Source organism: Argentina silus (assembly GCF_951799395.1).
Source record: "Argentina silus genome assembly, chromosome: 9".
In the NCBI taxonomy this organism is placed as follows: domain Eukaryota; kingdom Metazoa; phylum Chordata; class Actinopteri; order Argentiniformes; family Argentinidae; genus Argentina; species Argentina silus.
The window spans coordinates 21,425,662-21,450,661 of record NC_139663.1 but is presented as its reverse complement, the minus strand read 5'-3'; the positions used below and the strand labels follow the sequence as shown (position 1 = coordinate 21,450,661).

General features: G+C 44.7%; 3 protein-coding genes across 3 annotated transcripts in view; 2 read left to right on the top strand and 1 right to left on the bottom strand.

Annotated features, from left to right (window-relative positions):
* utp18 (UTP18 small subunit processome component) overlaps positions 1-5,658 on the bottom strand; it is a 6,098-nt gene extending 440 nt beyond the window's left edge. The window contains exons 1-13 of the mRNA XM_083677820.1: positions 5,270-5,658; positions 4,534-4,667; positions 4,052-4,147; positions 3,607-3,677; positions 3,350-3,471; positions 3,016-3,141; positions 2,606-2,780; positions 2,261-2,361; positions 1,883-1,973; positions 1,136-1,259; positions 762-936; positions 272-414; positions 1-64 (exon numbers count right to left, since the gene is read on the bottom strand). The exon at positions 1-64 is cut by the window's left edge and continues 440 nt beyond it. Coding sequence (XP_083533946.1) covers positions 40-64; positions 272-414; positions 762-936; positions 1,136-1,259; positions 1,883-1,973; positions 2,261-2,361; positions 2,606-2,780; positions 3,016-3,141; positions 3,350-3,471; positions 3,607-3,677; positions 4,052-4,147; positions 4,534-4,667; positions 5,270-5,488 — 1,602 coding nt within the window. The 5' untranslated portion in view covers positions 5,489-5,658 and the 3' untranslated portion in view covers positions 1-39. The remainder of the gene's footprint in view (positions 65-271; positions 415-761; positions 937-1,135; positions 1,260-1,882; positions 1,974-2,260; positions 2,362-2,605; positions 2,781-3,015; positions 3,142-3,349; positions 3,472-3,606; positions 3,678-4,051; positions 4,148-4,533; positions 4,668-5,269) is intronic.
* Positions 5,659-6,933: 1,275 nt separating this feature from the next.
* Positions 6,934-10,111, top strand: LOC310810153 (tripartite motif-containing protein 16-like). The gene is made up of 6 exons (XM_083677819.1): positions 6,934-7,532; positions 8,154-8,249; positions 8,347-8,580; positions 8,725-8,884; positions 9,030-9,089; positions 9,257-10,111. Exons 1-6 carry the CDS (start codon positions 6,954-6,956, stop codon positions 9,799-9,801), a joined length of 1,674 nt encoding a protein of 557 aa, XP_083533945.1. The 5' UTR covers positions 6,934-6,953; the 3' UTR covers positions 9,802-10,111.
* Positions 10,112-11,979: 1,868 nt separating this feature from the next.
* Positions 11,980-21,452, top strand: LOC310809900 (E3 ubiquitin/ISG15 ligase TRIM25-like). Its single transcript, XM_083677420.1, has 14 exons — positions 11,980-12,560; positions 13,872-13,967; positions 14,135-14,368; positions 14,503-14,662; positions 14,806-14,852; positions 15,013-15,083; positions 16,208-16,428; positions 17,706-17,757; positions 18,188-18,770; positions 19,397-19,492; positions 19,672-19,905; positions 20,022-20,181; positions 20,327-20,386; positions 20,547-21,452. The coding sequence occupies exons 1-14, from the start codon at positions 11,982-11,984 to the stop codon at positions 21,092-21,094; spliced, it is 3,141 nt and encodes a 1,046-aa protein (XP_083533546.1). The 5' UTR covers positions 11,980-11,981; the 3' UTR covers positions 21,095-21,452.
* The last annotated feature ends 3,548 nt before the right edge of the window (positions 21,453-25,000 follow it).

Genomic DNA, 25,000 nt, shown 5'->3' with positions numbered 1-25,000 from the left:
GTGGAGGAGTTTGACGGCGTGTCGTAGTGCAGCTCTTCTTCAGAAGTCTTTGTAATGCAACAACCTGGTGAAGATGAGAGAGAAACAAGATCAGCGTTAGAAAAAAAATTAAAAAAAATAAATAAAATAATTGACTTTGTTAACACTGAATGTTTTTTCTCTCCCAGTTATAATGATCATAATAAGTCATGATCTCTCATCATGTTAAACTGAGTCCTGGGTGTAGGCCTAAATTTGTCTCTGAAGCTCCTGGGTTGTGTCCTGGAGGTACCTGAAGAGGGGGGCTTTTCCCTTGTTGTTGGCCAGGGAGAAGAAGCCGCTGTGGGGGGAGAAGTCCAGGCTGTGGGCCCTGTAGAAGGGCTTCCTCTGCAACATGGGGAAGTTAGAGAACACCGTGTAGCTGGGGAGGTGAACCTGGAGGGAGGAGAGGAGGTGGAGGAGGAGAGGGAAGGGAGGAGAGGAGGGGAGAGAGGGAGAGGAGGAGGGGAGAGAGGGAGAGGAGGAGGGGAGAGAGGGAGAGGACAGGAGAGACACAGTCAAACACAGAGACACTAATGATACCATAGTCACAAGACAGACTAGATATTCCTTTTTTAGAAGATCCTTTTTATCTAATTTTCATTCATTTAATTCAGACTTGACTTATCCAGGTCAACTGAGTCAGCCTCACTGTTCTGAGAACAGTTCTGTTGTGCTCATCCTATTGGCTCTGTTTGACCACCACAGAGGAGGGGGGGGAAGGGCCGAGGAGTGGGACTGACCAATCGGACGGCCTCGTTGTCAGCCCGGGAGGCGATGGCGAGGACCTCGGAGGCGGGGTTAAAGCGGAGCGAGGTCGCCGGGGTCAACACGTTCATGATGGCCTTCAGAGGCTTGGGATTGGTCTCCCTAAGACACGCCTCTTGGGAGTAGAGGTTCACCACGCCCGCCTGGGAACTGGAGGGAGGGGGAGGGAGGAAGGGAGGGAGAGAGGGAGGGAAGGAGGGGGAGGGAGAGAGGGAAGGGGAGGGAGAGAGAGAGAGAGAGAGAGACATAATGAATAATGATACAGGACACTGATGATGATAATAATAATGGTCATCATCGCGTCTCTCTCATCATCCAACAGATGGCAGATTAAAGATGGCTGCCTCACCCGCAGGCGAGGTACTGTCCATTGGCGGAGGCAGCGATGGACATCCCCCTCACACAGCCGTCGTCTGTGAACCTGTTGAGACACTTGTTGCTCCTCACGTCCCACACGTACACCTCGCCCTCCTCTGTCGGGAAACACACAGAGTTATCCATCCATCTACATATCCATCCATCCACGTATCCATCCATCTATGTATCCATCCATCTATGTATCTATCCATCCATCTATGTATCCATCCATCTATACCTTTCCCTCCTCTATAAGGAAACAGTGTTATCCATCCATCCTTCCATCCATCCATCTATACCTTTCCCTCCTCTATAAGGAAAGTGTTATCCATCCATCCTTCCATCCATCCATACCTTTCCCTCCTCTATAAGGAAACAGTGTTATCCATCCATCCTTCCATCCATCCATCTATACCTTGCCCTCCTCTATAAGGAAACACAGTTATCCATCCATTTTTTTTATCTACATCTCACCCTCTTCTGTAGGGAAACACACAGTTTTCTATCCATCTGTCTATTAATCTACATCACACGTACACCTCAGCTTCCTTTAAGCTTCCACCTGAGTGTGTGTGTGTGTAGACCTTGCTGTGGTCTATCTGAGAGAGTGTGTGTGTGTGTGTGTGTAGACCTGGCTGTGGCCCACCTGAGTGTTTGTGTGAGTGAGTGAGTGTGTGTGTATGTGCTGTGGCCTACCTGAATGTGTGTGTGTGTGTGTGTAGACCTGGCTGTGGCCCACCTGTGTGTGTGTAGATCTTGCTGCCATCGTGAGAGAACGCCGTGCCGCTGACGCTGCCGTTGACCTTCATGCTGCGGACCACCTCCTTCGTCTGGAGGGGAGGAGCCACGTTAGAGACACGACACACACCTGAGACTAAATGGCCTCTCCCAATATTCTTCAGGAGGTGAGTGACTACAGGTGTCTCCATGGTAACACCTACCTTTAGGGTTAAGACTACAGGTGTCTCCATGGTAACACCTACCTTCAGGGTTAAGACCACAGGTGTCTCCATAGTAACACCTACCTTCAGGAGGTGCGTGACTACAGGTGTCTCCATAGTAACACCTACCTTCAGAGCTAAGACTACAGGTGTCTCGTCTCCATAGTAACACCTACCTTCAGGGTTAAGACGTGAAGATATCCGGAGGTTCCGGTGAGGAGGAGAGAATCTCCTTCAGGAGAAACTTCAAACTCTTTAATCCTCTGCTCCTTCAGACCTGGGAGACAACAGCTGGGGTTAACAGGCTCTCACAGGTACAGCAGTCACTCAGACAGGGCTAGGAGTTAGGGGCTAGGAGTTAGGAAGTAGAGTCTAGGGGCTAGGAGGTAGAGTCTAGGGGCTAGGAGGTAGGAGACAACAGCTGGGATTAGCAGACTCTCACACTTAGACAGGGCTATGGGCTAGGAGGTAAGGGCTAGGAGGTAGGGTTTTGGAGGTAGGGTCTAGGAGGTGGGACTGACCTCTGACAGTGTGTACCGGGATGACCTTGCCCTCCATCATGTCGTAGATGTAGAACATCCTGTTCCTCAGGCTGGTGGCGACCACCTGCTCCCCGCCCACGCTGAACTGGGCCTTGTTGACCGGGAACCGCTCCAGATGGATACTCTGGATCTTAGGGTTGGTCTTCCCATCCACCTGAGGGGGGGAAGGGGGAGGGAGGGAAGGAAGGAAGGGAGGAGGAAGGAAGACAGGAACAAATTAGAAGTGGAAGAGAGTGTGGGGGGCGGGGGTTAAAGAAGGGAGGGAGGGAGGAAGGGAAAAAGAAGGGAGGGAAGGGGGAGTGTAGGAAATAAATAAATGAAGAGTGGAGGAGATGCAGACTACCCAAAACACTTCCCAGCTTTGATTGGTGAGTGATGATGAGTCATACCTGGAAGAGAGAGATGGATTGATCGAGGCCTGCTGTCATGACGACCTGAGCCGAGGGGTGGAACTGCACGGTGGTCAGCCTATCCTCAGAGGGCCGGGCGCTGTTGGCATCGAGACACTTCTTAATCTAGAGGAGGCAGATCAGATTAGAATTCAGAATTATAACTATAATAATCCGACAATCGCTACTGTGCTGTTATATCAAGCACTGCTTTGTCTATGAAAAGTTAATCCACCGATATGCAAAATGCTTATGACGTGATGTCAATCACCCAAAACCACAGCTTCATTAGCAGCTGGTGTGTGTGTGTATGTGTGTGTACATCAGAACTGACCTGTATGGTGCCTTTAGCCAGGCTCTCTGAGGACCGAACGAAGTTGGCCGTCTTCCTCAACAGGTCGTCTCCATCCTCTTCATCATCATCATCATCATCATCATCATCATCATCGTCGTCAGCTAATGAAAATGGATGGATGATTAAATTGTTTTACTTGTATAGATACGCAAGTCTGCTTGATAAGTAGGCCTTGTTTCTAGCATAACGTGGTTTACCTTAAAGGGGTTGTTCAAAACCATCAATTCTAGAATTACCTTTCTTCTTACTCTTCTTCTTGACTTTTGTCTCCGCCCAGGATGGTGCTCCACCCATAGCTTTCTGGAACCTGAGAGAGAGAGAGGGGGAGCGAGAGAGAGGGGAGGGGGAGAGAGAGAGAGGGGAGGGGGAGCGAGAGAGAGAGGGGAGGGGGAGGGGGAGAGAGGGGAGGGGGAGGGGGAGAGAGGGGAGGGGGAGCGAGAGAGAGAGGGGAGGGGGAGCGAGAGAGAGGGGAGAGGGAGAGAGAGGGGAGAGGGAGAGAGAGAGAGGGGAGGGGGAGAAGGAGAGAGGGTGGGGGAGAAGGAGAGAGGGTGGGGGAGAAGGAGAGAAAGAAGCTTGACTAGAGCAGAAATCTCCTGAAAGGCTGAGGTGAAAATAGCCATTTCTCTAGTATATCTATTGATATGTCCGTCCATCCATCCATCCATCCATCCATCCACTCACTGTTCCTTCATCCTCTGCTGCAGCTTGTGTTTGGTCATCTTGGCCTCTGCGTCTCCTTTGGTCAGATCCTTCCGGAACCGATGGCTCATGTCCACTCTAGGAGACGGGAGGGGAAACATCAGAGGGATAGATACCACACACACACATGCACGTGTACACACACACACACACACAGGTGCGTACACACACACGGCTAGTATTAGTCTGTTACTGGTTGTATGAATGTGAGTAGGGAGGTGAGACACATTGGTCAAGAAACACCAATAATGAGACACACACGGTCCAATTCTCCATCCTTTCCCCTGCTAGTACACGTGTCCCCTCCCCTATACAGACTTCAAAGTACAGGGCCAGTGTAACAGTCGATGTTTACCGCAATCCTACGCTTTAAATCTATGTATGTGGCGTGGACAAGTGTAAAGTTCAGGGAGAAGGATGGAGAACTGAGATGCAGGGGAGCAGACAGTCCCAAAGACACTCACTCTTCCTCCAGCTCGTCATCCTCATCCTCCCACACGGCCTTCCTGATTGGCTGAACCCGCAGCCGTGCCTCATTCTCCACGTCTGATTCGCTGGAGTCCTCGTCCAGCAGTGTGGCCCCCTCGTTGTCCGACTCCTGAAGAAGGGAACATTGGGATGGGAGAGGGAGATGACAGTCCTGTCTGCCCGTCCATCCATCCATTCTTCCTACACTTTGAAAATGCATCCAGCCATCCATCCACCCTTCCTACACATTGAAAATCCATCCATCCATCCTTCCTACACATTGAAAATCCATCCATCCTTCCTTCCTTCCATAAACACTGATCTAATATGATTGGATTGGTCAGAGCAAGCTTTGCATGGCCTTGCTGTCACCAATCGAGTCGTGACACATCAGTAGATATCCCAGGGCAGGAAGGGAGGAAAGGATGGTTTATGCTAGGAGTATTCTGACAGGGCCCAGATACTATACAACCAATGACACGAGAGATTGAGGCTAACTCTTCGTTCAGCTATTTAAGGTGGGCCTGGGGTGTACAGGGTCATATGCAATGCTATACACAATTGCATCCTATGCAATGGATAGTAGGCTACACCTAATAAGATACAGCACAATGCACGAACACAGACATCAAACTTGTTTAGATAGACAGCTAGCCAAGTAAGCAACAAAACAACTGCCCTGGCACTGTATAGATCTGTGCTAGCTTAGCTAGCTACATATCGACCCTTTACCTCCACCAGCCTGTCAACGAGCTCATCTTCAGCACCGAACACCAGATCCCCCAGTAGTTTGACCGACTCGTCCTCTTCGCCCAACGCAGTCACTGTCTTGGCGTGCTTCTGTCTCTTGGCCTCTTCTTTCTTCAAGTCTGGCTCATCTTCGGGGAGCCGCTTCATCTTTCCCCTATCGTTTCCTAGATCGTTTCTAGACCGCGTGTCTATCGTCTCCATGTCTACGCATATAGATCGCCGTGTAGGTTGTTAGAACATGAGTGTTAGCTTAGTTCCCGTGTGTAAATATTCTCGAAAGAAACCGACACATACGCAGATCCTTCGGTGTTTCTCAGCCTCATGCGACCAATGTTTTCCCCACATGGAGAGCCTCAGCAGTGGTGAGCAACGTCAACGTGGTGTGCGCCGAGGCGATGATTCACAGATTACAGAACATCAGCGCCGGACAGCTCATTCACAACCAGCCTTTCCAGCGACGCATTGCATTTGTGGATCAGTCGCCGTGCGCAGCATCGCCGCAAAGCTCCTTGCGCAAATGTCATGTGTTTCCGGTTCGATGACCTCTGAATTCGCTTCTTGCGCTAGAGCGCCCCCCAGCGGCAAACTGCGCTGAACCAAACACATCTGGGTTCTAACTAAATTCTAACTAAAGAAATATTTGTAGGAAAGGTGCTTTTAATGAGGATTGTACTGAATCATAAAACATATTAACACCAAACTGTCTTCACAAACCACAGCAGATAATAAAGGAACATTCTTTATTTGACAACAAAATAATGTCTTTGCTGTGGGTCTGAAGCACCAGCAAACGGTGTGTGTATATTTGGGGTGGTCTAAAGGGATGGGGTTAGGGATGCTAGTGGTGTGTGTGTGTGTGTGTGTGTGTGATGGAAGTGTATGTATGTGAAGTGTGAAGTGTGTGAGTACATGTGAGCGCACGCGTGTGTGAAGTGTATTGAATAAGTCTTAAATCTTCAAATTGAGAAATATTGTCTTCCTTTTTCTTTTCCATGACCGTTGAATGACTCTGTGAACAGAGTCTACATACGGTGATCAGATCAGACCTCTAAAGATGTCTGTCATGAGGGGTGTAGGACAGGTCAACCAGCTTCATCATTATCAACTTCATGTTGGATTCACATTTTCATGACATGTCATTGACATAATCCAGGTCGAAAAAATATCTTCAGGAATCAGGAACTGGAGGAAGTGCTGGTGTAGCATATAAATTGGTCATCTTTATATAGTAACTCAATCTCACGTTACCACAATAATTGAGCAAGTCAATATATAGTTGTATCCGGTGGTGAAAATCAAATGAATTCACAAGAGGAACCCTGGTGGCTGCAGAGGGACGTTGAATAGGCTGAAAGGTTGCACCAATCACAGAGAAGAAGACGGCCACCAATCAAAAGGAAAGTATTTTAATACGTCACCAAGAACATCCACTCTGCTCCTGGCCTCTGTCCAACATCACTCCTCCTACAGCTCCACACACACACACACACACACACACACACACACACACACACACACACACACACACAAAAAAACAGTTCCCCTACTCTACAGTTACAGAGACACAGAACCAGGAAGTGTTCCCGCCCACAAGCACAAACACTTCGAGAGAAACGAAACTTATCTCTTATACTCTGCTGCTCCGTCTGGTCGTGTGTGCAGCAAAATGGCAGAGAGTATTGACTCCATTAGTTGTCCGATCTGTCTGGATATACTGAAGGATCCGGCGACTATTCCCTGTGGACACAGCTATTGTACGAGCTGTATTAAGGGCTGCTGGGATCAGGATGATCAAAAAGGGATCTACAGCTGTCCGATATGCAAGGAAAGCTTTGTCCCAAGGCCTGTTCTGAGGAAAAACACTCTGTTGGCTGAATTAGTGGAAGAGAAACAAAAGAATAGAGGACTCCAAGCTGCTCCTCCTGCTCACTGTTATGCTGGACCTGGAGATGTGGCATGTGATTTCTGCACTGGGAGAAAGCAGAAAGCCCTCAAGTCCTGTCTGGTGTGTCTGGCCTCTTACTGTGAGACTCACCTGCAGCCTCACTATGATGTAGCTCCATTAAAGAAGCACAAGCTGGTCAAAGCCTCCACACAACTGCAGGAGAAGATCTGCTCTCGTCATGATGAAGTGATGAAGATGTTCTGTCGTACTGACCAGCAGTGTATCTGTTATCTGTGTTCCGTGGATGAACATAAAGGCCATGATACAGTCTCAGCTGCAGCAGAAAGGACTGAGAAACAGGTAAGAACCAGAGCTACTCATTGGTGACTCACTAGCAGCTGGCAGTTTTTGGAAGCACTTCATGGCAGTAGAAAAGTTAGACTATTTATTGTTCATCTTATTTGATGTTAGATGAATGAATGTTCATTTGTTGGTTAAAAGAATTGGTCTGGTGTAAATGTCCTTGTCTCTTACACTGAAGTGAGTTAATGATTGAAATAAACATCTGACCATGATTTTATGAAAGGAGATATTCGCTGTAAGAGTTATAGGGTCCAAGGTGTAAACTAGTTTGGCAGGTTAAAACAGTCATCATGAATTCATAAAACCTGCAAATGATTTGTCTTTTTCCTCAATATACATATATTGCATGTTATTATCTGATGAATATTCATATCTTTTTTTTTTTTTTAACGATTTCTCATCTCAAACTACATCTGCAATGTTGGTATTCATATTACTGTTAATGTGCACCAATATGGAGACTCTGCCAATATCAGTTACATTTTCCTGATTTGATATCAATATATATTGTAAGTGTAGAGTTCTCATATTTCCCTCATGATTAATTCAGAAATAGACAGTTTCGTTACCAATTATCAAATCTGGCATTTTCATCACAAAAGCACTGTTTGTCCACAGAAGCAGCTGGGGATGAGTCAGCAGAAAGTCCAGCAGAGAGTCCAGGAGAGAGAGAAGGAGCTGAAGGAGATGCAACAGGCTGTGGAGTCTCTCACAGTGAGTATTGAACAGAGGAGACGCACCATTTCACTGCTCTCCTCCAGTCAGCCACTCTCCAATCCCACTGTGTGTGTGTGTGTGTGTGTCCTAACAGCGCTCTGCACAGGCAGCAGTGGAGGACAGTGAGAGGATCTTTACTGAGCTGATCCGCTCCATTGAGAGAATGCGCTCTGAGGTAACAGAGCTGATCAGAGCCCAGCAGGTGGCAGCAGTGAGTCAGGCTGAAGGACTCCTGGAGAGACTGAAGCAGGAGATTGCTGAGCTGAGGAGGAGAGATGCTGAGCTGGAGCAGCTTTCACACACAGAGGATCACATCCATTTCCTCCAGGTAACTACACTGACCCTCCATCTGGAATACTGAAAGGAGCTTCCTGTTCAGTTATTGATTTAACCCTTCCTCACAACTACCAGTTTGACCACACGCAACTCTCTCTCTCTCTCTCTCTCTCTCTCTCTCTCTCTCTCTCTCCAGAGTTACCAGTCTCTCTCCAGTCCCAGTGTATCTTCAGACTTACCCAGCATCATTGTCTGTCGTCTTCAGTACTTTGGAGATGTAAGTCAGGCTGTGTCTGAGCTGAGAGAGAAACTAGAAGACGTCTTTAAGCGGGAGTGGCCCAAGATCTCAACTACAGGTGAGCTAAAACTCTACCTCTAGTCCCTTTATATAATTAACTTCAGACCAAGGTCCTAATCATCACTTTGTATACAGTACATGTGTGTGTAATATGTTATGATGTGAATATTTCTCTCTTTGTGAATGTGTTTGTGTGTCTGTAGTGAATGCAGTGGATGTTTTACTGCCACCAGAGCCAAAGACCAGAGCCCAGTTTTTACAATGTGAGTCTCTTTATCCTAAAGTAGATAATCTCACTCCACTGATACTCTCCACAAACCCTGAGATAGAACTAGAGAGCTCTAGGAGAGGGAGAGACTCATCAAAGACAGGCTAGATATCTGACTCCTCTTATTTCACTGATTTGGTCTCTGCTCTGCTCTTCTCCCAGATTCCTGTCAGCTCACACTGGACGCAAACACAGCACACAGAAACCTCTCTCTGTCTGAGGGGAAGAGAAAGGTGACAGGTGTGAAACAAGACCAGCCATATCCTAATCATCCAGAGAGATTCATTTCCTCTGCACAAGTGCTTTGTAGAGAAGGTCTGTCTGGACGCTGTTACTGGGAGGTTGAGAGGAGGGGTCAGTATGCTTCTATAGCAGTCTCATATAAAGACATCAGCAGAACAGGGAGAGGTAATGACAATATATTTGGATTGAATGACAAGTCCTGGAGGTTATACTGCTTTAGTAATGGTTATAGTTTCCATCACAATAATGTTGTGACTAAAGTATCAGGCCCTCAGTCCTCCAGAGTAGGAGTGTACCTGGATCACAGGACAGGTACTCTGTCCTTCTACAGCGTCTCCTCTGACACAATGACCCTCCTCCACAGAGTCCAGACCACATTCTCTCAGCCCCTCTATCCTGGGTTTGGGCCTTATTGGGCTTATGGTGACAGTTTTGAGCTGTGTAATCTCCCCATAAGTGAGTGATGCTTTATCATAACCTACTGTTCTGTAGAAATATCTTCTCTGCGATTTGGTCTTAAGAGTTTATATGTAATTATTTCCCACTTCAATGAATCTCAGAGGGTTGACTCTCAGATTGAGTCTAGAAATCTAGAATCTGAAATGATTGAAGCCAAATCCTGTGATGTTGTCAACAGTCAGAGGATGCTTATGTCTGGTCAGATTGGACCACTATTACATATTCCAGGGTTTGGGTCATATTAATTTGAATGATTCAATGTTTGCAAATAGAACATTTATTTTCAATGTTTTCTCAATAAAGTGTAAAAGAGAAGTTTTTTATCTTAAATGTTTTTCCTATTAAATATAAATCACCCCTCAAATCAAATCAAATTAAACTTTGTTTACAATACATACTGTAGCACATTTCATACATAGATGCAATACAATGTGTTTTAATAACCCTGACATATTCAATACAATACAACATGCTTTTATAATGTGCTCATTACCAGAAATACTGGATGCTTAGACTGGTGCCTTGGTTCCAATATTAGTGTTAAATCTAACTATTCTGCTGGACGTTTATCATGGCAGCGTTAGCTTATTTTGATACTTTAATGTTTTCGATATTTTCTGCTGTAGAGAGTCAAATTTGATTGTTGATATTTCATATCAAATCTCCATACTATGATAGGGTTCCCATGGTAGATTTCTCCCTGTCAGTCCACATGTAAATGTTCCTTCTGTACTGATCACAGGTTATGAATGTGTTTCTGTGCTGGTATGAACCACACTCTGGGTCTTTGCTCCATGTGATAGGATGACCAAGGTGTCTGCTCAGAGGGACACAACTATGTAGATCCAAGACATCTCTCTGACAAATCTGAAGCCAAGCAGAACACTTACTGGAGTTCTGGTATAGGAAATCAACCTGTGTTGTACAAAATCAAATCATCAATACTGAATAAATCTTAAATCTTCAAATTGAGAAATGTGGTCTTCCTTTTTCTGCAGAAAGGACTGAGAAACAGGTAAGAACCAGAGCTTCTCATTGGTGACTCTGATGAAGGTAGAACTGACTGGGTCTCCTCACTGGCAACTGAGAATGAATGAAAGGGAGGACAGAAGAAAGAAAGAGAGAAACTTTATGTTAGAAATGGAAGAACTAAGAACTGCTAAGCAGAACACTTACTGGTTATCTGGTATAAAAAATGAACATGTGTTGTCCAAAATCGAATCATCAATACTGAATTCAAACTGAGAAATCTGATCTTCCTTTTTATATTCTGACAATGATTGTTGAATGACTCTGTGAACTGAGTCTCCACACACTCATCAGATCAGAGCTCTGAATCTGTTTGTAAGGAGCGCTCTATGAAGTCAAAACAAAAGCAGAAATGTGCTGGAAAGGAGGTAAGAGACTAGAGGAAGGTGGTGGCAGGTGGTCAACGCCCGTCATGAGGATCAATCCAGAACATCAATCCAGCGTCATTATGATTCCCGATGTCCTATTCACATTTTCACGACATGTTATTGACATAATCCAGGTAGAACAAATATCTTTGTGATAACCCAGGAGTCATGAATCAGGAACTGGAGGAAGTGCTGGTGCAGCATATTAGTTGATCAACTTCATATAGTAACTCTGCATGGTTGTTCAGACAGGCATCTCTCAGCTGCAATTGGCCAACTGCTCTTGCTCTACTCTGTAGTCAGCAACATAGGAGGAAGATGTATAACTGTGCCACCTAGTGGCTCCAACTGGTAAATGAACTCAATCTCACATTACCAAAATCTTTGAGCAAGTCAAAATAGGGTTGTATTCAGTTGTGGAAATGGAATGAGTTCACAAGGGGAACCCTGGTGGCTGCAGAGGGACGTTGAATGTGCTGAACGATTGCACCAATCACAGAGAAGAAGACGGCCACCAATCAAATGGAAAGTATTTTAGTACGTCAACAAGAACATCCCCTCTGTTCCTGGCCTCTGTCCAACATCACTCCCCCTACAGCTCCACACACACACACACACACACACACACACACACACACACACACACACACACACACAGCAGCACCAACACCACTCCCACTACAGTTACAGAGACACAGAACCAGGAAGTGTTCCCGCCCACAAGTACAAACATTTAGAGAGAAACGAAACTTATCTCTGATGCTCCGTCTGGTCGTGTGTGCAGCAAAATGGCAGAGAGCATTGACTCCATTAGTTGTCCGATCTGTCTGGATATACTGAAGGATCCGGTGACTATTCCCTGTGGACACAGCTATTGTATGGGCTGTATTAAGGGCTGCTGGGATCAGGATGATCAGAAGGGGATCTACAGCTGTCCGATATGCAAGGAAAGCTTCATCCCAAGGCCTGTTCTGAGGAAAAACACTCTGTTGGCTGAATTAGTGGAAGAGAAACGAAAGAATAGAGGACTCCAAGCTGCTCCTCCTGCTCACTGTTATGCTGGACCTGGAGATGTGGCGTGTGATTTCTGCACTGGGAGAAAGCAGAAAGCCCTCAAGTCCTGTCTGATGTGTCTGGCCTCTTACTGTGAGACTCACCTCCAGCCTCACTATGATGTAGCTCCATTAAAGAAGCACAAGCTGGTCAAAGCCTCCACACAACTGCAGGAGAAGATCTGCTCTCGTCATGATGAAGTGATGAAGATGTTCTGTCGTACTGACCAGCAGTGTATCTGTTATCTGTGTTCCGTGGATGAACATAAAGGCCATGATACAGTCTCAGCTGCAGCAGAAAGGACTGAGAAACAGGTAAAAACCAGAGCTACTCATTGGTGACAAGGCAGCTGGCAGTTTTTGGAAGCACTTCATGGCAGTAGAAAAGTTGGACTATTTATTGTTCATCTTATTTGATGTTAGATTAATGAATGTTCATGTGTTGGTGAAAAGAATTGGGCTGGTGTAAATGTCCTTGTCTCTTACACTGAAGTGAGTTAATGATTGAAATAAACATTTGACCATGATTTTATGATTTTATGGTAAGAGATTGTGGTGGAAATCTTTGTCTAGGGGATTTACCACATAGAACGATTTCGGAGAGACTTTGAAAAAATGCACAAACACAACATCTGTTTAGTAGGTTTAATAATGGTTGCAAGCATAGCACTCTGCACCGTACGAACAGAGAGCACAGATACAAGTTAAAGTACATACTTTATACCCTTCTGATGGCCGGATCTTAAGGCGGGGTTTTCACATGAGCATATATCAATGTACAACCTTGAAAACAGATGGCATTATCTACAGCAGTCCCTGATAACAGTCTGTGGGCAGCTCTGGGCTCTGGAGAACAATGGCCCTGTAGTTAGAAGTATCTGTCAGGAACACTCTGGACTTTGAGAAAACAGATGTGTTTTCTCAAATGTTACCATCCCAAGTTTTAGACAGTTGGACCTTGAGTTGTTGACCACTCCATTATAGGTCGTAAATACAATGTCTCGTTAAAGATGCTTTGTGTTACACCTGCTAGTTAGGCTATGCCTTCTCGCCTGGTACCAGGGAGATAAAGGTGACAGAAATACAGTCTACTATATAACAAATGTCATAGGAGGCTTAAGCACATATGTTTCCAATATCCTGAAGGTTACTTTATGGATTTGGAGGCTTGCACAGAGTGTCTCCTAGGGTGCCACAGTGCACAGAGTGTCTCCTAGGGTGCCACAGTGCACAGAGTGTCTCCTAGGGTGCCACAGTGCCACAGGGTCATGCCACCATGTAGAGGGTCAACATTTGGAGTGTTTTAGTACCATTGGGAGGAAATAATCCTGCAAATGATTTGTTTTTTTCCTCAATATACATATATTGCATGTTATTATCAAATTAATATTCAGATCTTTTTTTTTTTTTAATGATTTCTCATCTCAAACTACATCTGCAATGTTGGTATTCATATTACTGTTAATGTGCACCAATATGGAGACTCTGTCAATATCAGTTACATTTACCTGATTTGATATCAACATATATTGTAAGTGTAGAGTTCTCATATTTCCCAAAAACAGACAGTTTCATTACCAATTATCAATCTGGCATTTCCATCAGAAAAACATTGTTTGTCCACAGAGGCAGCTGGGGATGAGTCAGCAGAAAGTCCAGCAGAGAGTCCAGGAGAGAGAGAAGGAGCTGAAGGAGATGCAACAGGCTGTGGAGTCTCTCACAGTGAGTATTGAACAGAGGAGACGCACCATTTCACTGCTCTCCTCCAGTCAGCCACTCTCCAATCCCACTGTGTGTGTGTGTATGTGTATGTGTATGTGTATGTGTATGTGTATGTGTATGTGTATGTGTGTGTGTGTGTGTGTGTGTGTGCGTGTGTGTCCTTACAGCGCTCTGCACAGGCAGCAGTGGAGGACAGTGAGAGGATCTTTACGGAGCTGATCCGCTCCATTGAGAGAAGGCGCTCTGAGGTAACAGAGCTGATCAGAGCCCAGCAGAAGGCAGCAGTGAGTCAGGCTGAAGGACTCCTGGAGAGACTGAAGCAGGAGATAGCTGAGCTGAGGAGGAGAGACACTGAGCTGGAGCAGCTTTCACACACAGAGGATCACATCCATTTCCTCCAGGTAACTACACTGACCCTCCATCTGGAATACTGAAAGGAGCTTCCTGTTCAGTTATTGATTTAACCCTTCCTCACAACTGCCAGTTTGACCACACGCAACTCTCTTTCTCTCTCTCTCTCTCTCTCTCTCTCCAGAGTTACCAGTCTCTCTCCAGTCCCAGTGTATGTTCAGACTTACCCAGCATCTTTGTGGGTCCTCTTCAGTACTTTGGAGATGTAACTCAGGCTGTGTCTGAGCTGAGAGACAAACTAGAGGACATCTTTAAGGGGGAGTGGCCCAAGATCTCAACTACAGGTGAGCTAAATCTCTACCTCTAGTCCCTTTATATAGTCAACTTTAGACCAAGGTCCTAATCATCACTTTGTATACAGTACATATGTGTAATATGTTATAATGTGAATGTTTCTCTCTTTGTGAATGTGTTTGTGTGTCTGTAGTGAATGCAGTGGATGTTTTACTGCCACCAGAGCCCAGTTTTTACAACGTGAGTCTCTTTATCCTCATGTTGCTAACAGTCTCTCTCCACTGATACTCTCCACAAACCCTGAGAGAGCTTTGGGAGAGGGAGAGACTCATCAAAAACAGCCTAGATATCTGACTCCTCTTATTTCTCTGATTTGGTCTCTGCTCTGCTCTTCTCCCAGGTTTCCGTCAACTCACACTGGACCCAAACACAGCACAGAGAAACCTCTTTCTGTCTCAGGGGAACAGAAAGGTGACATATATGAACCAAGTCCAGCCATATCCTAATCATCCAGAGAGATTAATTTCCTATGTACAAGTGCTTTGTAGAGAAGGTCTGTCTGGACGCTGTTACTGGGAGGTTGAGAGGAGGGGTCAGTATGGTTGTACAGCAGTCTCATACAAAGACATCAGCAGAACAGGGGTTGGTTATGACAATAAATTTGGATTCAATGACAAGTCCTGGGTGTTAGGCTGCTTTAGTGATGGTTATAGTTTCCTTCACAATAATGTTGAGACTAAAGTATCAGTCCCTCTGTCCTCCAGAGTAGGAGTGTACCTGGATCACATGACAGGTACTCTGTCCTTCTACAGTGTCTCCTCTGACAGAATGACCCTCCTCCACAGAGTCCAGACCACATTCTCTCAGCCCCTCTATCCTGGGTTTGGGCCTTATTGGGCTCTTGGTGACAGTTTTGAGCTGTGTAATCTTAGAGCTCCCCATAAGTGAGTGATGCTTTATCATAACCTACTGTTCTGTAGAAATATCTTCTCTGCGATTTGGTCTTAAGAGTTTATATGTAATTATTTACCACTTCAATGAATCTCAGAGGGTTGACTCTCAGATTGAGGTCTCTCTGAGAGAGAGTCTAGAAATCTATAATCTGAGAGTATTGAAGCCAAATCCTGTGATGTTGTCAACAGTCAGAGGATGCTTATGTCTGGTCAGATTGGAACTCTATTACATATTCCAGGGTTTGGGTCACATTAATTTGAATGATTCAATGATTGCAAATAGAAGATTTATTTTCAATGTTTTCTCAATAAAGTGTAAAAGAGAAGTTTTTTATATTAAATGTTTTTCCTATTAAATATAAATCACCCCTCAAATCAAATCAAATTAAACTTTGTTTACAATACATACTGTAGCACATTTCATACATAGATGCAATACAATGTGTTTTAATAACCCTGACATATTCAATACAGTCGAACATGCTTTTATAATGTGCTCATTACCAGAAATACTGGATGCTTAGACTGGTGCCTTGGTTCCAATATTAGTGTTAGTAATATTAATTAGTTGTTAATATTATTAATCATTATTAATTATAATAATAATTAGTGACTACTCCACCACTCTCTTACAACCTCAAGGACGCGGAAACAGATGAGCTGGACGAATATGGGGGCACGTTCCGCACCCAGATGGACCTGTTCAGACGCAGAGGCAACCACCTGCACTATGCTAAACGGGCCGGGCTGGGGCCGGCACTTCACCGACCAAACAGGCCAAGCCACTCTCCACAACAGGGGTGTAGGAAGACTGATGAACAGGGCTGTGGCTGAGTTGTCTGTGGCTGAGTTGGTAGAGCATGGCGCTAACAACGCTTAGGTTGTGGGTTTGACTCCCGCTGGGACCATGTATACTGAAATGTGGGCACTCACTGCAATGTAAGTCGCTTTGGATAAAAGCATCAGCTAAATGGCATATATTGTGTTAAATCAAACTATTCTGCTGGATGTTTATCATGGCAGAAGCCTATTTTGATACTTCAGTGTTTTGAATATTTTATGCTGTAGAGAGTCAATTTTGATTGTTCATATTTCATATCAAATCTCCATACTATGATAGGGTTCCCATGGTAGATTTCTCCCTGTCAGTCCACATGTAAATGTTCCTTCTGTACTGATCACAGGTTATGAATGTGTTTCTGTGCTGGTATGAACCACACTCTGGGTCTTTGCTCCATGTGATAGGATGACCAAGGTGTCCGCTCAGAGGGACACAACTATGTAGATCCAAGACGTCTCTCTGACAAATCTGAAGCCAAGCAGAACACTTACTGGAGTTCTGGTATAAAAAATGAACCTGTGTTGTACAAAATCAAATCATCAATGTTGAATAAATCTTAAATCTTCAAATTGAGAAATGTGGTCTTCCTTTTTCTGCAGAAAGGATTGAGAAACAGGTAAGAACCAGAGCTACTCATTGGTGACTCTCTGATGAAGGTAGAACTGACTGGGTCTCCTGACTGGCAACTGAGAATGAATGAAAGGGAGGACAGAAGAAAGAAAGAGAGAAACTTTATGTTAGAAATGGAAGAACTAAGAACTGCTAAGCAGAACACTTACTGGTTATCTGGTATAAAAAATGAACATGTGTTGTCCAAAATCGAATCATCAATACTGAATTCAAACTGAGAAATCTGATCTTCCTTTTTATATTCTGACAATGATTGTTGAATGACTCTGTGAACTGAGTCTCCACACACTGATCAGATCAGAGCTCTAAATCTGTTTGTAAGGAGCGCTCTATGAAGTCAAAACAAAAGCAGAAATGTGCTGGAAAGGAGGTAAGAGACTAGAGGAAGGTGGTGGCAGGTGGTCAACGCCCGTCATGAGGATCAATCCAGAACATCAATCCAGCGTCATTATGATTCCCTATGTCCTATTCACGTTTTCATGACATGTTATTGACATAATCCAGGTAGAACAAATATCTTTGTGATAACCCAGGAGTCATGAATCAGGAACTGGAGGAAGTGCTGGTGCAGCATATTAGTTGATCAACTTCATATAGTAACTCTGCATGGTTGTTCAGACTGGCATCTCTCAGCTGCAATTGGCCAACTGCTCTTGCTCTACTCTGTAGTCAGCAACATAGGAGGAAGATGTATAACTGTGCCACCTAGTGGCTCCAACTGGTAAATGAACTCAATCTCACATTACCAAAATCTTTGAGCAAGTCAAAATACGGTTGTATTCAGTTGTGGAAATGGAATGAGTTCACAAGGGCTGGTGGCTGCAGAGGGACGTTGAATGTGCTGAACAATTGCACCAATCACAGAGAAGAAGACGGCCACCAATCAAATGGAAAGTATTTTAGTACTTTAACAAGAACATCCACTCTGTTCCTGGCCTCTGTCCAACATCACTCCCCCTACAGCTCCACACACACACACACACACACACACACACACACACACACACACACACACACACACACACACACACACACACCACTCCCACTACAGTTACAGAGACACAGAACCAGGAAGTGTTCCCGCCCACAAGTACAAACATTTAGAGAGAAACGAAACTTATCTCTGCTGCTCCGTCTGGTCGTGTGTGCAGCAAAATGGCAGAGAGCATTGACTCCTTCAGTTGTCCGATCTGTCTGGATATACTGAAGGATCCGGTGGCTATTCCCTGTGGACACAGCTACTGTATGGGCTGTATTAAGGGCTGCTGGGATCGGGATGATCAGAAAGGGATCTACAGCTGCCCGATATGCAAGGAAAGCTTCATCCCAAGGCCTGTTCTGAGGAAAAACACTCTGTTGGCTGAATTAGTGGAAGAGAAACGAAAGAATAGAGGACTCCAAGCTGCTCCTCCTGCTCACTGTTATGCTGGACCTGGAGATGTGGCGTGTGATTTCTGCACTGGGAGAAAGCAGAAAGCCCTCAAGTCCTGTCTGATGTGTCTGGCCTCTTACTGTGAGACTCACCTCCAGCCTCACTATGATGTAGCTCCATTAAAGAAGCACAAGCTGGTCAAAGCCTCCACACAACTGCAGGAGAAGATCTGCTCTCGTCATGATGAAGTGATGAAGATGTTCTGTCGTACTGACCAGCAGTGTATCTGTTATCTGTGTTCCGTGGATGAACATAAAGGCCATGATACAGTCTCAGCTGCAGCAGAAAGGACTGAGAAACAGGTAAAAACCAGAGCTACTCATTGGTGACAAGGCAGCTGGCAGTTTTTGGAAGCACTTCATGGCAGTAGAAAAGTTGGACTATTTATTGTTCATCTTATTTGATGTTAGATTAATGAATGTTCATGTGTTGGTGAAATGAATTGGTCTGGTGTGAAGATGAAAGTCCATGTCCTTGTCTCTTACACTGAAGTGAGTTAATGATTGAAATAAACATCTGACCATGATTTTATGAAAGGAGATATTCGCTGTAAGAGTTATAGGGTCCAAGGTGTAAACTAGTTTGGCAGGTTAAAACAGTCATCATGAATTCATAAAACCTGCAAATTATTTGTCTTTGTCCTCAATATACATATATTGCATGTTATTATCAAATGAATATTCATATCTTTTTTTTTTAATGATTTCTCATCTCAAACTACATCTGCAATGTTGGTATTCATATTACTGTTAATGTGCACCAATATGGAGACTCTGCCAATATCAGTTACATTTTCCTGATTTGATATCAATATATATTGTAAGTGTAGAGTTCTCATACTTCCCTCATGATTAATTCAGAAATAGACAGTTTCATTACCAATTATCAAATCTGGCATTTTCATCACAAAAGCACTGTTTGTCCACAGAAGCAGCTGGGGATGAGTCAGCAGAAAGTCCAACAGAGAGTCCAGGAGAGAGAGAAGGAGCTGAAGGAGATGCAACAGGCTGTGGAGTCTCTCACAGTGAGTATTGAACAGAAGAGACGCACCATTTCACTGCTCTCCTCCAGTCAGCCACTCTCCAATCCCACTGTGTGTGTGTTTGTGTGTGTGTGTGTGTGTGTGTGTGTGTGTGTGTGTGTGTGTGTGTGTGTGTGTGTGTGTGTGTGTGTGTGTGTGTGTGTGCATGTGTGTCCTAACAGCGCTCTGCACAGGCAGCAGTGGAGGACAGTGAGAGGATCTTTACTGAGCTGATCCGCTCCATTGAGAGAATGCGCTCTGAGGTAACAGAGCTGATCAGAGCCCAGCAGAAGGCAGCAGTGAGTCAGGCTGAAGGACTCCTGGAGAGACTGAAGCAGGAGATAGCTGAGCTGAGGAGGAGAGACACTGAGCTGGGGCAGCTTTCACACACTGAGGATCACATCCATTTCCTCCAGGTAACTACGCTGACCCTCCATCTAGAATACTGAAAGGAGCTTCCTGTTCAGTTATTGATTTAACCCTTCCTCACAACTACCAGTTTGACCACACGCAACTCTCTCTCTCTCTCCAGAGTTACCAGTCTCTCTCCAGTCCCAGTGTATGTTCAGACTTACCCAGCATCATTGTGGGTCCTCTTCAGTACTTTGGAGATGTAAGTCAGGCTGTGTCTAAGCTGAGAGAGAAACTAGAGGACATCTTTAAGGGGGAGTGGCCCAAGATCTCAACTACAGGTGAGCTAAATCTCTACCTCTAGTCCCTTTATATAGTCAACTTTAGACCAAGGTCCTAATCATCACTTTGTATACAGTACGTGTGTGTGTAATGTTTTATAATGTGAATGTTTCTCTCTTTGTGAATGTGTTTGTGTGTCTGTAGTGAATGCAGTGGATGTTTTACTGCCACCAGAGCCCAAGACCAGAGCCCAGTTTTTACAATGTGAGTCTCTTTATCCTCATGTTGCTAACAGTCTCTCTCCACTGATACTCTCCACAAACCCTGAGAGAGCTTTGGGAGAGGGAGAGACTCATCAAAGACAGGCTAGATATCTGACTCCTCTTATTTCTCTGATTTGGTCTCTGCTCTGCTCTTCTCCCAGATTTCCGTCAACTCACACTGGACCCAAACACAGCATTCAGATACCTCTCTCTGTCTGAGGGGAACAGAAAGGTGACATTAATGAAAACAGCCCAGCCATATCCTGATCATCCAGAGAGATTCATTTCCTATGCACAAGTGCTTTGTAGAGAAGGTCTGTCTGAACGCTGTTACTGGGAGGTTGAGAGGAGGGGTCAGTATGGTTGTACAGCAGTCTCATATAAAGACATCAGCAGAACAGGGAGAGGTGATGACAATAGATTTGGATTGAATGACAAGTCCTGGAAGTTATACTGCTTTAGTAATGGTTATAGTTTCCATCACAATAATGTTGAGACTAAAGTATCAGGCCCTCATTCCTCCAGAGTAGGAGTGTACCTGGATCACAAGGCAGGTGCTCTGTCCTTCTACAGCGTCTCCTCTGACACAATGACCCTCCTCCACAGAGTCCAGACCACATTCTCTCAGCCCCTCTATCCTGGGTTTGGGCCTATTTGGGCTTATGGCGACAGTGTTGAGCTGTGTAATCTTAGAGCTCCCCATCAGTGAGTGACGCTTTATCATAACCTAAATTATTGAAGCCCAATCCTGTGATGTTGTCAACAATCAGAGGATGCTTATGTCTGGTCATATTGGACCTCTATTACATATTCCAGGGTTTGGCTCATATTCATTTGAATGATTCAATGTTTGCAAATCGGACATTTATTTTCAATGTTTTCTCAATAAACTGTAAAAGAGATGTTTTATATTAAATGTTTTTCCTTAAAATTTTTAAAAGCACCCCAACCCTCAAATCAAATCAAATTAAACTTTGTTTACAATACATACTATAGCAAGCAGAACAGGTCTAGTATAGAAAATGAACCTGTGTTGTAAAAAATCTAATCATCAATATTAAATAAATCTTAAATCTTCAAATTGAGAAATGTGGTCTTCATTTTTCTGTTCCATGACTGTTGAATGGCTCTCTGAACAGAGTCGACTGCTGGAGTCATCTTGATGTGCTGGAGTCATCTTTGGGACGTTCAATAGACAAGAATATGTTGTACCTTTAATGCTCCCTTGCCTGTGTATGTGGACACTACAGTGTAGTGAAAACTCTTGGTAATGTTGTGAGATGTGGTTCCATGGCCTGGTCCCCAGCCCCGCTCTCTAGTACTCTTTCAGCCCTGCTGGTGAAGAACCTGTTCAGCCTGAAGGACAGAGGACCTGACCTCTGGGAACAACATGGTGCTAATGTGTGCTAGCGAAGTTAACATTGAGCTAGCAATGACTACAGAGTCTGGGAAGGAGCCATCCTCCTCCTCCGTGTGTCTCTCCTTATTGAGATGATATGAATGAGAGGGAGGTGAGAGACCAGGGGAAGGTGTCCCAGTCTGTCAGTTTCTTGTTTCTGCACACCCTCAACTTTCACACAGTGGCTGCAGCAGCCCATGCATCCATGTGTGGAGGGTAGACCCAATGACTGTAAATGAATGGACATGTTGAAGTCTGACGTCACCAGATTAATTTCAATAGTTGTAGCTTTTGATGCCAACAAGTCGTTGTCTCAGAATTTGTACTCTGCACAATGACAATAGAGTTGAATCTAATCTAATCTAAAGTCCTTTTCCTTGACTATGACAAAGGAATTATGGCTAATGTGAAAACAAATTAAACATTCGCCAACTTTTAACGATTAATTTAGATGGTCAGCCTAACCCTTGTCAATCCACCACTGCTCCAGATCGTGGTATGAGGTTGAGAAGCAACGTCTGTGAGATGTGAGTAACATCAGACGTAGCTATCTAGCAAGGTTTAAATCAAGACTTTTAGTTAAATCATGCAAATCTTTATGTTTTGCGCAAAGTATGTTGCCAAGTCATGGAGTTGCTAACTCATCTGAGCCATTTCAAGAGATCAGGTGTTCTGAACTCAAGTTAGCTGGCTAAGTCAAAATATATCTAGCATGTCACACTAACTTACTTGCTTTTGCACTGTACACTGAGTGTGTGTGGTCAAAGAAAAGTAGCTATCTGAAATTGCGATTTTGAACAAGATTGAATGTTTATCTGTTTAATAAGGGTTGATATTTAAATTCCATAGTCATCGCTAAAGATGGAGACCTGGAGGCAGAGGAGGAGGTAGCTAGCCTGTAAACCTGGAGGCAGAGGAGGAGGTAACTAGCCTGTAAACCTGGAGCCAGAGGAGGAGGTCGCTAGCCTGTAAACCTGGAGGCAGAGGAGGAGGTAGCTAGCCTGTAAACCTGGAGGCAGAGGAGGAGGTCGCTAGCCTGTAAACCTGGAGGCAGAGGAGGAGGTCGCTAGCCTGTAAACCTGGAGGCAGAGGAGGAGGTCGCTAGCCTGTAAACCTGGAGGCAGAGGAGGAGGTCGCTAGCCTGTAAACCTGGAGGCAGAGGAGGAGGTCGCTAGCCTGTAAACCTGGAGGCAGAGGAGGAGGTCGCTAGCCTGTAAACCTGGAGGCAGAGGAGGAGGTCGCTAGCCTGTAAACCTGGAGGCAGAGGAGGAGGTCGCTAGCCTGTAAACCTGGAGGCAGAGGAGGAGGTAGCTAGCCTGTAAACCTGGAGGCAGAGGAGGAGGTCGCTAGCCTGTAAACCTGGAGGCAGAGGAGGAGGTCGCTAGCTGGCCAGTAGAGTCTGAAGTAAAATAGTTAGCTCACATAGAGGGCTAGTTAGACAGCATCTGTACAACGTAATATAAACAACAATGTGTGTAAAAATGAATGGGAATAACATCAAAAGGATGCAAATGAATATGCCTCTTATATAGTTTAGGCAGTTTGGGTGTAAAGGCATGGTTGTTGCTTATTCTGTAGATTTGAGGAAAAAATCGTCTGTGGCAGAATTTCTTTTAGGGCTCCCCCACCTCCTGAATCCCAATGTAACCCCTGCCTATTGGTAATATTGGCATTCATTGTTTATACACATTATTGTTGATATTACGTTGTACAGATGCTGTCTAGCTAGCCCTCTGCGTGATCTAACTATTTAACCTCAGACTCTACTGGCTGGTTAGCTAGATGTCGTTATTGCCAGTAGGTAATGTTTATCTTTCTGTTTGCTAGCGCGCATTCTGTACACGGTCATTGATGGCAACAGCATTCATTGGTTATAAATGAATGGGCCTCTCACATATATTGTTGTGAGATGAGATTGACAGCATTTAGGTGACTTACTTGGGTTACTAAATTATTTGTTATCTTTCTGTAATGTGGGCCGACCCACAACACTTTCACTGACCAGCAGCCTGAGGTAAAATAGTTAGCTCACATAGAGGGCGAGCTACTAAACTAGACAACGTCCGTACAACGTAATAAAAACAATACGTATCTAAAATGAATGGCGACAGCATCAACAGGTTATAAATGAATGGGTCTCTTACATATATTATTGTGAGATAAGATTGACAGCATTTAAGCGACTTACTTGGGCGCTTTCATTCAACAAACAACACAAAGATAAACATTGCCTAGCGATAACGATAGCTCCGCTGCCTGTTGTTGCCTCTGATGCTCAGGGTCACTGCGGCTTGACCGCTCATGCCAGCGAAGAACACAAAATACGTGCTGCACCTTTTTCTTTTTTTCTTTTTTTAATAAAATAATTAGCTCATAGGATGCTGCCTATGACGGCCACGATGACCTTCAACGGGGTGACATCAGAGTCGGGCCGTCCTGAGCATCCCACTTAGCATTTGCCATGTGTAAATGTGTATCTGACAGCGCCTATCTGAGTTGCTGTGTGACATCATCAGCCACACCCACAGGCAACTCCTCTGTGTCCAGGTCAGTGATGATGAGGTCATCACTGCTGGCCCCCGACACCTGGGAGACAGCAGAAAGTCCTCTGTCATTTCACCTGTCACCTTCACCATACTATTGCTACCTCTGTTATTGGTTTTAATATGACTTCATTGTAGAGACTCAACCCTAACCCACTGTTGAGGAGCTAGCTTGCCCAAAGCATTTCATTACACCGTCTATGGCTGTACTCTGTGTATTTGACAAATAAAGTTAGATTTTATTTGACTTCAAGTGTGAAATATGTCCATTACTCTCATATCTAGGTCATATTACTCCAGTTTACCTTGGGAGTCCATTTATACTATATTTAGCCGAGCAATACATTTGTATTCATTTTAAACTGGAAGAACTAACTGACTGCTTATTGAATCTGAATATTCTGAATATTCACATACCTCAAACTGTCTTCTATCCATGTTTCATCGAAAGGTTACATCTCCTGAAATACGGAGCACATGTACTTCTGTCGATGACCAAACAGCAACTGATTGAAAACCTTTCTGCTCATTATAATAAACATGGTGAATTATGACGTGTTCATGGATCCACCACTACGTCACTGCGCCTGCCCTGCCGCGACCGCAGTCCAGAGACTGACCGTCTGTCAGTCAGTCTGACCGCAACAACATGACCCGGTTTAACCACTCATCA

Coding starts and splice junctions, on each gene's coding strand:
- LOC310809900 (XM_083677420.1), top strand. CDS start 11,982: ATGGCAGAGAGCATTGACTCCATTAGTTGTCCGATCTGTCTGGATATA. Junction 14,369..14,502: donor ATCACATCCATTTCCTCCAG/GTAACTACACTG, acceptor CTCTCTCTCCAG/AGTTACCAGTCTCTCTCCAG. Junction 16,429..17,705: donor GGCTGAGTTGGTAGAGCATG/GCGCTAACAACG, acceptor TCTACTCTGTAG/TCAGCAACATAGGAGGAAGA.
- LOC310810153 (XM_083677819.1), top strand. CDS start 6,954: ATGGCAGAGAGTATTGACTCCATTAGTTGTCCGATCTGTCTGGATATA. Junction 7,533..8,153: donor CAGAAAGGACTGAGAAACAG/GTAAGAACCAGA, acceptor GTTTGTCCACAG/AAGCAGCTGGGGATGAGTCA. Junction 9,090..9,256: donor CAGAGCCCAGTTTTTACAAT/GTGAGTCTCTTT, acceptor CTCTTCTCCCAG/ATTCCTGTCAGCTCACACTG.